General features: G+C 26.5%; 1 protein-coding gene across 1 annotated transcript in view; it reads right to left on the bottom strand.

The window, feature by feature from the left end:
• The window catches only part of LOC100205294 (protein Mdm4), a 47,404-nt gene that overhangs the window by 28,972 nt on the left and 5,211 nt on the right, over nt 1-13,221 (bottom strand). The window contains exon 2 of the mRNA XM_065809866.1: nt 6,631-6,881. Coding sequence (XP_065665938.1) covers nt 6,631-6,881 — 251 coding nt within the window. The remainder of the gene's footprint in view (nt 1-6,630; nt 6,882-13,221) is intronic.

The raw sequence follows: 13,221 nt of genomic DNA, 5'->3' as shown, positions 1-13,221 counted from the left end.
CCGATAGTTTATTTCCTGATGAACTATTGCTATTGACAATGCTCCAAAAGCTTGTGGGCTGGTGCATTGTTACTTAACTGAACTTTTTTAACAAAATGTTTAGGAGCCTATTTAAAACTTTTTTTTAATTTTTTAAATACATTTTTTCAAACAGAGCAATTGTTATGTTCATTATCACTAGTAATTCATATTAACATTGGAAATTGGACATTTTAAAAGAAACAATTTCAGACATGCATCAAATGCAGTAAATACATTTATTAAAGAAACCATGTTATTCTTTTATTTAACTTATTACAAAAATTGTTAATCAAAATATATATTTTACAAATATATAATTTATTTTCTTATTTTCCTATTATATAATTATTGAGAAAAAAATATCAAATAAAGCATATTAGAACAGTAATAAGAAGAACAGTACTAGTCCAATATTTTCATTTCGAGACAATCAATGTTTAAGTTTTAAACAGTTATAGTTTATAAACTATTTACTTTGGATGCCAGTTATCTAAGCAGGTGTCTACTTCCATTCCCGAAGGACCTGTTAATATAGTGGTAGCTCATAAAAAAAAGTTATTCTTGCTACAAAAATTAAATAAAATCCTTGGACAAGTATTATTCTTCCTCAATCAAATTTTTACAAATTAGGGAATAAAAAAACTGCAAACTTTACGTGAAAAGCTATACTTTATTAAACAATTAAGTATTTAAGTTAACAAGTAATAGTCACTGGAATAAAAAAAAAAAGTTAATTATCTTCCTCCACACTACCGGTTGTTTTCCAAGAAAATATATATTTTTATAAAACTCAGTTGCGTTTGTGGGTATGTAACATTCCAGCTTTTTAACATCATTGATATTTTTGTCATTTGTTGCAACTGGTTCCTGATAAACTTTCTTAGTGGGCAGTTGTTGCTCAACTCAATTTTTTACAAGTCTAAGTTCTGGAACATAGTCTATCAATATGTTGTCATATGTTGTCACATACCCAGGCATTGCATTGTCATAAACAAACATTTTATAAACCAATACAGAAAATGCACGTATGTTGTCTCTGATGGGTTTTGAGGCTTTTTTATAAACAGTAGGCCACCAATCTTTGAAATTTAAAATGTCCTCATGCATGATGTTCATAACCGTAAATGGTTTGGAATTTTTTTTGCTACAGGTTATCAAATCAATATACTCATCCACAAGGTAGATGCGATCATGCTTTTGTATATTTCTTTTGATAGTACCAGTCTATATCACAGGGAAGGAATGAGTGTCCCCGCATAAGAAAATAATAATAAATTTTCTTAAAATGCTTTCCAGCTTGTAGAGCTACTAAAAATCGAACAAGGGTATGGTTTTTATTTTGCCCAGAGCAGCCATCAGAGAATAGATGAAGTTCTTGAACAGAACCCGGAATTTTTATGAGGATAAAGTTCTGTAGAAAGGTACAAACTCCATTTGAGCCTTTTCGAGCCTGTCCTTCGTGATAAACATAACATTGGCCCGTATTATTGCCCAGATTGTGAATTTCAAAGGTATTTACCCAAAGCTCAAGATAGTAAAATACCTCTTGAACAGGTATGTGCGGAAGAAGGAAGTTTTGTATGAAGTTAAAAGACAATGCGGCTACGTTTAGATTTGTATTACAAAAATTTGGTACACCTTTAATCTTATAAAATTTATTAGCACACTTTTTGTGGACCATAAGCTGCGCTGCTGCCACTCTTTTAACATTGTCGTTTAAGTTTTTGTGGCGATCCCTAGATCCCAAGTTCTCACATTCTGAGCACATGTCAATTTGATGACATGCTATCAGAGATTGTAGTTGTCTTGAAAATACTTTAGTTAGTGCTCATACTTAACTTTATTTGTCAGATCGGGGTGTTGCTTTATAAACAAACTGTGCATTGTTTTAATATTTAATCCCCTAGGCAAATATTTCAAAATTTTGAAAGAATAATAAGATGTTTCTATTGGGAATGACTCAATATGTGCTCTATGTTTAACAATGAATTTATCATTGATTTTAGATAATCTATTGTTGTGCTTTCCACGTGCGTCTTTAGCTGACACTTCAGATAAGAGAATATTTGTTAGTTGCTGTACTTGAATATGTAATATGGAATGCAAACTCATGAAGGCATGTTTACATACAGAAATGCAATTACTGTTTTTATTAGTAAAAAATAAAAAATTACTTGCTCTAGGTTTTGCGTTTGCTGCACCAACTTCAGTTCTTGGATGGCATCTGATAACAGGTTTGTGTTCCATTAATCTGAGTAGAAAAGGTATCAGCCTCATTTTTACATTCCCCGTCTTACAAATAGCAAATAATTGTCTTCCTATCTTCATTAATAAATTTCTTCATGCACTGATGTTTACAAACACAATCTGATCCAGTAGTTTTAGCTTCTACTAGCTTACCTGACATGCTAATATAAGATAGTCCTTTCTGGCGGGCTTGCTTTATCTTTTGTTGTTTCCAGGTTTGAGGATTTGGTTTATGTTTTTTTCCTTTTATTGACGATTTATTTTCTTCATCGAATGTTGCTTCTGAATCAGTCATGATTATTAAACAGAACTTTCCAACAATTCAAAAAATCATTAATTAGTATTCAACTCAAATTAAACAAAACAATAACATTAATTAATCATCAATTATCTACGCTTGTACTAAACTGACATTTATGATTTATCGACATAAGTTACATGAAATTACATGTTGTTACATGAAGTTACATGAAAAAAAGTGCAAATAACAAAAAATGGACTAGTACTGCTCTTCTTCTCACCGATTCAATTATATGGACTAATAAAAATAGTGAATAAATTGCATATCAAAACTTTCAATTGTTGTTAAATCGTTGTAAAAGATAATGTTTTTTTCAACAATGACTCTAAAAAAAGAATACAAAAGTTGTATAAAAACTTTATTAACAAAGAAAAAAATATTTATTTACTTTTTTTAATTATTAAATTTTTGAGTTTATTTAATTAAATTGATATTTTGTTACAATTTTGTTTCCCTTTTTTAGGATTGTTTTTTTTTTCTTTCTTAGTAGATAAATTTAGTTTTTTGCTGTGAGTTATTAAAAGGCTTTATAAGTTAAAAGATGCAAACTTACCTGGTCAGTTTGTCTAAAATAATTACTTTAATCATGGACGAATAAGGCCTGCGACCACACGCATTTCCCGGGAAGAGTTGTATATGTATTGATCTATTTTAGATTTAAAAGTAATATTTTTTATTATTAAAAATGTCAATGAGAAATAGAAAAAAGGTTGGAAAATGTGAGGAAGTAACTGAAGTTTCAATTGAACTTGAAATTCAAATAAACAAACTTGTTTCTCCATGCAGTGGCCTTGTTTATTAAGGTTTATGTTTTCGATTTAAAGAGTTGAGTGAGGGTTGCAACCACAATAAGGTAGTCTCCTCGACTGTAGTGGGCTTATCAACCTTAGGAGGTGAATAACATAAAAGATAAAAAGTAATATTTTCAATATGTAAAAATATTTGTATAAAAATTGTGATAATGCATTTCCAAATAATTAGTTTAGTTTATTCAGTAATCAAATTTTACAAAAATGTTATAAAGTTTGACGGAGCTCAGCGCCAGGCCTTGCTATGCTAACGTGTTTGATATGTTCTATTATTTGCGAGTGTTGTGATGCTGCAACCATGACTTTAAAATATTGACAGATTTTGAGTTGATGGTATTACTGGAAAGTGCATTCCATGGTGCACAAATGCAATTTATAATAAGGTTGAGTCTCTCTATACAGCTTTTGACTTGTTGTGGTTGAAGTATAAACTTAGGTCATATGACGTTGAATTGGAAAAGGGATAATGATTCAAACATTAGTAAATCTCTGATAGCTGTTTATAATAGTTAATAATAGTAAATAATACTTTTAATAATAAATATTTAATTTAATTAATAATATAATAGTTATCTAATGCATAATAAAATCTATCAGTTATTATCATTAACAAATCAGCAGTAGAACAAGAATATCAGAAAGTAAGTTATTAGATTCCAGATGAGAATAAGAGATATATTAATTGAAGACTCAAAAGCTTTGCTTACGATAGGATAAAAGACTAATAGGACGGTAGTTAGACGAGTCAGATCGCTCCCTAGAATTTTTGAAAATAAGGATAACAGATTTCCAGCAGGCTGGAAAACAAAAATTTAATAACCACTTGTTAAATATTTTTGAAAGTATAGATGAAATGTATTTAAAAATGAAAAAATATATATTATGGTTTGAAATGGCAATTCACATGGCAAATCAGAAGAATTTAAGATTTTATTAATGCATATAATCTTTTATGCAAATGTAATTTTTGAATAATTTAAAAAAAGGAAATTTCTTTTATCTTAAAGAATAAAAATAAAAGAAATAAAATATATTTAATATCATTTTAAAAAGAGTTTTATTTGCTCCTATTGCAACTCCTGCTCAACCTTATTTAATGCAATCAACATTTTATATTTATAAAATATTAAGTTTATATAATGGCCTGTGTGACACTATATCAGATTTTCCTAGTTTTTACATATTTTATGTGCATTACATAGATCGGATACGTATGGCTTTACTAACACAACACAGTGGTCCCCTTTGATTTACAAGGGAACCACTGTGAACCAGGTCCAAGGTTGAAAGAGACTATTTATTACAAGGTTTACTTTTTGACCACAAGGTTGAAACAAACTACCTTAAAACCTTAAAACTTTTTTCTTACTTTCAACTTATGGAAGTGAAGCATTTTAACCCTTTGAAACTGTAATAATAAGACTGTTTTATTTATAGACCTCACATATGCGATGTGAGATCTTTAAAATGAAACCTATTCCTGAAATGGATAAAGAGTTGCCTGATTTTTGGAAAATAAGATGAACTTGAATCCTAAACTACAAATAAAAACATTTTTTTGAAAAATCCATTGGGATAATATACTCTATTGCTTTCAAGTTTTCTTTGAGTTGCTTTAAAAAGTAAGTCTGGGATTTGCTAACATAATGATGCTTTGTGAGTTCATATAAGTTAATTGCTAACTCTTCTTGAAATTCATCAGGGCTTTTAACTATCGTTTCTCAGGAGCACCTATCAGTTTTCAACCATTGTTTAAAAGTTATTTCATTAGATGAATTCCCTACTAGATCATTTAATTATTTTTTTAATTATTTTTTTTCTGGGACACTCTCACACTTGTGAGATGTGTCTCAGGAAGATATATACTTCATTTTCTAACATAAAACATACATACTTCTTTTTTAAATGAATATACAGTTAAAGCCATCTGATCTTTTGACTTTATTTCATTTTTTTAATTTTTTTTTTACCGTAAGATTCAGATTTTGATGTATTATAGAAAATTATACTGTGACAGATTTTCAATCAAATGTACAATGTTATAGCTTTAAAAGGCCAAATGATGTTGATTTCATCTTAACTGTATGATATATCATTTCTGGTAAAGTTCTGAAGGGTTGCATAATATGACTTTCTAAAAATGAACCTTTTTTCAAGTTAATTTCAATTTTAAAACTTTCTAATGAGAACTTACTAATAATATATAAAGCTCACCTGCAAAAACAGGACAGACACAAGAAAGGTATAAATAATATAGAATAATTATTTTCTTAATACTTTTACTTGTTTTCCATAAGATTAAGCTCTATAATATGTTAGTTAAGAAGTTTTTTTATTATACTAATTTAATTACATCTTTTACTTTAAAACGGAAGTTTAAAATTTAAAGATTTTTATGTATTTGTAAATTTTATGATGAATGATTAAAATATTTTGAATCATGTAAATTTTATATGCTGAAGATTTTTTAATTCAAAATTTAAACTCATTTGCATTTTTTTAAAAAATAGTTATTCAAATAAAATGTGATTAGATTGTTATTGTTATAACGTTATAATTTAATTCATCTTGTTCTACTTAACATAACCATTAATGCCTGAATCTACTGCCCTACTTGTGTCCTGATTATTAGTAATTTAATCAGTAATTAAATACTATTTTATTGTATGTGATTCAACTATAACAAAATAAAACTTAAAGAAATAATGCCTTTAACTTAAAATAAATCTAATATTATTAAAGTACCACATTTGAACCACAATGAAGGTCTTTAAATAGTGAATACCCCTTTATTTGTGCCCCTATCCACTATAAAAACCAGATCAAGGAGGGGCAACCAACCATCTTTCTTTTTGTTAAGAAATTACTTATAATTGGTAACACCCCTTACATAAACCAGTAGGCCAGTTAGAGGGGCAGGGGTTTTTAATAATGAATTTAACTGTTGATAAGTAAAAAAATAGGATTATTTTAAAATGCTGGCATTTTTGATGTGAACATGATAAGTTTATAATGTTTGCATTTTTAGATAGTAGAAAATTCAAACTTAAATTATCTACATAATGCGCATAATAATATGCAAAAACCAGGAAAATCAAAATTGGTGTTCCACAAAGTTTTTATTAAATTAATTGAAAAATAATGAACTGGCCATGTACTAAATAGCTAACAGTCAATTTTTTGTCAAAAATTTTATAAGATTATTTTTAATCTAACATAAATTATGTCAGATGGTACAAAAATGTTTCACACCTATTTCATTGTAGCAAGATTCACACATATCATACCCACAAGTAAAGCAATGATAAGGCTTATTTTCACTTCTTGCCCCTGGTGAATAATCATATGCACATTTATCACATTTCCAGTGACCCGCATAACTTGAATATACTACAAAAGGGTCTGATCGTTTAAGAGGATGCTCATGGTCACTAACAGTAACACTTTTAAGACAGTTTTTGCAACAATCAAATTCACACTGGGAGCAATGCCAGCTGTAGTTTCTGAAAAAACAAAAACAAAAAGTTATTAAATAATCTGACTTACTGCAATTAAGTTCATTACTTACTATATTACTTTTGTTTGTGCAGACTTATTACAACTTCTATATAATAATATACTTTTTTGTTTAAAATCACATAAGCTATATACTTAGAAACTTTATTTTTTGTTAACAAAAACTTTATTTTGATAACAGCAAAAAATACTATTTTTATATATATATTACATTACATATACTTGTTACATACACTTGTTACATATAGCATGGTTGATGATTGCTTAACTGTTTTTTACAAAGTTTCAGTTCTTTGTAACATTATGTTTGAAGTTATTTTTTCAGCTAAAATGTTAGTTTTGAAAGCATATGGCTGCCAAATACCATTTTAGTTATACTTTTTTAACAGAATAGAACAGAACAAGATATTTATTTTCCTCAAAACTTACAATTATATAATTACAATAATATATTAATAATAATATATTAATAATAATAATAATAATAATAATAATAATAATAATAATAATAACAATAATAAAAATAATAAGAAAAAGAATATCTATAATATTATAAATAATAAAATCAAAATATAATTATTAAGAATAAATACAAATAATTGATTGAGGAAGGAGTCACTCATGCAGAATGCTGATCAAAGGAGTGACACCAAATAATTATATTAATAATATTAATTTAAAAAATAATAATAATAACAATAATAGCCTTATTCATTTATAGAGCAAAAGTAACAGCAAAAATAATAGAATTTATAATAATTCTAATATTAGTAATAATAAAAACAGCAGTAATGAAAGTAATAAATATTAATGACAAAAAGAATAAAGTTTCTATAGAAATAGTAAGAAAAAAAAAAAATAATAATAAACTACAGGAAGTTAATAATGATAAAAAATTAAAATTAAATTATTTTTAGAATTTGTTTAAATTTATTTTGTTTTAAATAAAGAAATGAAGATAAATTATTTTGAAATTTTAACTTTTCAAAGATGCACTGATGTGTAATTGAATACTAACCGTTCCTCAAAGTTTTATAGGGAGGTACATTTAGTTTTCCATTATTGGTGATTCTAGTTAAATGTGAATGTATAAATCGAGTTTCAGTGAAGGTTGTAATAGAGGAAGGTAAATTTTTATTAAGGGAGTCAAAAACAAAAAGAAGATTAGCAAATTTAACTAGTGCTGACATAGTAGGAATTTTAAGTTTTTTGAAGAATATTGAAGTTTCTGTATTATGGAGTTGAAAATTAATTATTCGGATTGATTGGCGCTGAGCTGATAACAACTTATAAATAATATATAACAGTTGCCAATTTGTCCCCAAACTTGACAACAGTAATTGAGATGAGAATGAGAAATTGCAAAATACAGATTCTTAAAGGTAGTTTTATCAAAATAATAGCGAATTATTGAAAGCATACCATTAGCTCGATTAAGTTTTTTATGGAGTGCATCAATACAAAAATTCCATAAGAGGTACGAATCTATAAAAATACCAAGATATTTAACAACGTGTGTTGGATATAAACGTCTATTATTAATTTTAATTTTAGTTATATGATTGTTGTATAAATTTTTTTGTCTGGGAGATGAAAAAAATATTAGTTCAGTTTTTTTCCAAGTTCAGAGAAGTTTGCATTTAGCCAATGAACTAAACTTTTTAGGTCTAAGTTTATATTCTTATACAAAGAATGAGACTTATTAATATGCAAGATATTAGTATTATCAGCAAACAGATGGACTGATGAGAAGTGGACAGAGTTATTTAGATCATTAATATAAATCAAAAACAATCAAGCGCCAAGAACAGAACCCTGGGGAATACCACAAACTATATGTTCGTTATTTGATTTGTAACCATTAATTCTAACAAACTGCTTTCGATTTGAAAGATAAGATTGAAACCAGTTACAAGCAACTCCTCGGATTCGGTAATGTTCAAGTTTTTTGTAAGTCGATAAAAACACCACCTACGAAATGACCATTATCCAGTGCCTTTTTTATTTTTTCGGTTATACTTATTAAAGCGTGGCAAGTAGAGTGTTTTGATCCAAATCCAAACTGAAATTCATTTAAACAGTTAAAGGAATTCAAAAATGAGTATAATCTAGAGTACATTAGTTTTTCAAGGAGCTTGCTAATGTTAGAAAGAATTGAAATTGATCTATAATATGTACATGAGAGCTTTGAGTCATTTTTAAATACTGGAATGACACAAGATAATTTCAAAATGTCATGAAACATTTCATATAAGGAGATAATAAATAGGTTTGAGAGAATAAGAGAAAATTCAGAATTAAAATCAATAAGAATGTTTGTGGGGATGCTGTTAGGACCTATTGATTTTCTAGGTTTTAATATAGATAAGTGATGAGATTTCAGAATAGTTTGTTGGAGATTTCAGAATAGTTTGTTGGAGATATCAGTAAACTATGAAGACTCGGATGTTTAAGATACTTTTTATAGCTAATGTAAGATGAGTTAAGTTAGAATTAAGTTTATGAGCTACATTTGTGAAAAAGCTGTTGAATTCTTCGCAGATTAGAGTTGGTTCAGTTATGTATGTTTTGTTAACTTATAAGCAATTTGGACGTACATTATTGACATTTTTGACATTTATTAGACTTTTTATGCCTTTCCAGGTCTCACGAAAGTTTTTTATATTTTCTGAAAAGAATTTTTTTAAATGTATCTTTTTACTCAGTTTTATTAGATTAATTATAGTATGTTTAAAGCGTTTAAAGATAGTTTTTAGTTTAACTATATTTGTTGGATCTTTTATCCTTAACATTTTCCCTTGAATAAGATTTCGAATTTGAATTGATTTTATTATTCCTTTAGTAACCCATGGCTTGAATTGACGCTTATAGCTCTTAATACTAATTTTTTTTTTTTAATTTAAAAATCAAAAATATTAAATTGAGATAAAAAAAACAATGCTTCCTATATATCCTTTTTAATGTGTATCATATGTTATTACAGTCTAATTTAAAATTGGTGTTTTTCATTTGAAAAAACATTAATGCAAAATCAACTTAAGTTCCCAGTTTACAGATTGGATGGTTTTAGCTTATCACTTTTAGATTGGTTTCAGCTTAGCATTGTCCAACTAGTAAAGTTTAATTGTGGTTTTAGAAATAAAATATATATTTGTAAATTTTCACTTTAATGATACAACAATATTTTTAGAGGTAAGGCCACTATAAATGTTCAAGAAATCCATTTTTTTTCTTTAATTTATATAAAAACTGATTTGTGAGACGTTTGTCATAGCGCTATTTCTATTTATATTTACATTCTATTTATATTCAAATTCAATTGTTATAACTTGTTATAATTGCAATAGAAAAATTACTTGTTATAAGTTTAGAATTGTGACAGAAAAAACTTTGGTGAATTGGTTAAAAGTTTACTGATTTCAAAATTGATTCTGCTTTTAAAATCTACAATATAGTCTGAGATAGACTCTAAGATTTAGTGTCAGCTATTCACAATATATATATATATATATATATATATATATATATATATATATATATATATATATATATATATATATATATATATATATATATATATATATATATATATATATATATATATATATATATATATATAATACTTTTATATATATAATACTTTTATATATATAATACTTTTATATATATAATACTTTTATATATATAATACTTTTATATATATAATACTTTTATATATATAATACTTTTATATATATAATACTTTTATATATATAATACTTTTATATATATAATACTTTTATATATATAATACTTTTATATATATAATACTTTTATATATATAATATTGATGGGGTGTTTAATTTAGTTATTTAACTCACAATAATATAATATTTAAGTTAAATAAACTGTACTAAACAGAATAAAACAAGACTTAAATATAAAGGGTGTTCAAATTTGAATTAACTTTTTAATTTTTTAATTTGCTGAATGGTTTGAGGATTATTAGCATAAGCTTTGCTTTTCAAAAAACCCCATAAAAAAAAATTTAATGGAGTTAGATAACATGATCTTAATGGGTAGTTAAAAGTTCTTCAAGAAATTATTTGATCACCAAATTTCTCTTTCAAAAGATTGATTGTTTCTGCTTCTATATGACATGTTTCACCATCCTGTTAAAACCACATATTCTGTACACCAATATGCTCCAATTTGTCAAACAAAAAGTTACTAATCATTGTTCAATAACGAGCACCATTCACAGTAACAGTGTGTCCAGTTTTATTTTCAAAGAAATATGGACCAATCAATCCACCAGAAAAAAGCCACACTAAACAGTTACTTTTTGTGGAAGCAGTTGTTTTTCAAATATTACTCATGGATTTTCTTCACACTAGATTTAACAATTTTGTTTGTTTACATACCCAACAATTTTAAAATGAGCTTTATTACTAAAAGCTTTATCAAAAAAATCATAATTTTCTTCTTTTGCTGCAAGAGCCCAATTAACAAATGCACAATGTAATGTATGATCAGTTGGCAATAATTATTGTGTTAACTGTATTTTGTAAGGTTTTAGGTGAAGATCCTTATGCAAAATATTGAATAAAGTAGTTTGTTCTACGCCTAAAACAATATTTCGAATGGTGGAGTTTGTTGGACAATTTCTTCTTCCATATTTTGTACAAAATATTCTTCCAGCTTCTGCAACTTTCACTAAACTTAAAATAATTCTTAATAAAAAAGATGCGTTCAATGTATATTTCTCCATGTAACCGCAATGTTTATACTTGACCGGTGTCAATAAATAGAAACTGAAAAATACAAATGGCGCAAACTTAAAAAAAGTTAATTCAAATTTGAACATCCTCTATATAAAGTAAGCATCTAAAAATTGCCTTACTAACAACAAATTCCCTTCCTGTACTATGAGCAACCAAAATTACTAGAAAGCCATTATTTTTAGCTTGACTTTTGGGCCAGCGCAAAAATAATGAATATTTGAAGCTAAATCTTAGAGTCTATCTTGGAATATATCATAGATTTTAAAAGCAGAATCAATTTTGAAATCAGTAAACTTTTAACCAATTCTCCAAAAAAATTTTCTGGCAAATAGGGAGAGTATTGGGTAATGCCTATTTTTATTTATACATAATTAAATCTAATATTTTGCTATAAAAGTATATTTGTTTATCTATTTTTGTTATTTTTATTTAACTATTAAATATTATATTTCATTTTTTTATTCATTTACATAAATGATTATTTACAAAAATATAATACTTAAATCTAATCCTAACTTTAACCCTGCCCCAACCCAAACACTCAGCATACACAGTAACACTATTTTACATGCTCTACCAGGCCTTGTTTTAAAGCGTTGCGCGTAGAGCGATTTATATACACCTTAAGCAATTTTATGTAAGCAGTAAGCAATTTTGGTTAAGCGACTTTTTATTATATTTTAACTGTTAAATTATTCTATAAGCAGTAAGATAAGTAAGTAATTAATTTTTAAAAAATTCGCTTTTAAAAGTTTGATAATTTTTTAAGTTTATAACGCACCATTTTATGTAAAAATTCAATTTGATATAAACCACTTACTAAAATTTATCTCTTCTTTTTTTTTTTCTGACAACTATTTTTTCAGATAAAAGACTTCGAATGAATCATAGTACCATGAAAGAATGCAAGCTAATTGTTGGTGATAACCATGTATGGTCTTATAAAGATCGAAATGTAATATTAAAATATGTTGTAAACAAATATTTAGAAAAATGAATGGTTAAATTTCAATCTGTAAACGAAATTAACATTGTCAAAATCAAAAGTATCAATGACTCTCACACTAAGACAGTTGTAAGTGAAAATAGTTCATCAGATGGTGAACTATTGGGTAAGCAAAATGCAATCATCAGATAATGAATCATTGGATTCAGGTGAACAATTAGAAGATTTTAGCTAAAAAGACAATTAATCTACTGATGGTAGAGAATGTAGCCATATATTTTAGATTTCTTTATTGCTATTAATAACTTTTTATTAATTTACAATATAAACTTGTTTATAAATATATAAATATATTGTAAAAATAGATATTTGCTTCCTTGCCGTATTGAGACAAAACATACAATTTTTTTAAAACATTTTTGTAAACATAATTTAAAAATTGTTCTTTCTTTTTATTGATGTATATAATTCTCAAATAGATTGCATGTTGTAGATGTTTTATTTTTGTTTAAATTTTATTTTTTTGCAAAATAAACATTCTTACAGAGAATAAATACAGGAATAAACACAAAAATACTTCTGGGTACACAGAAATAAACACAGAAATGTCTTTGTTAA

Source organism: Hydra vulgaris, chromosome 11, assembly GCF_038396675.1.
Source record: "Hydra vulgaris chromosome 11, alternate assembly HydraT2T_AEP".
In the NCBI taxonomy this organism is placed as follows: Eukaryota; Metazoa; Cnidaria; class Hydrozoa; order Anthoathecata; family Hydridae; genus Hydra; species Hydra vulgaris.
The sequence above is the reverse complement of the archived record's forward strand: the minus strand, read 5'-3'. Positions and strand labels throughout refer to the sequence as shown.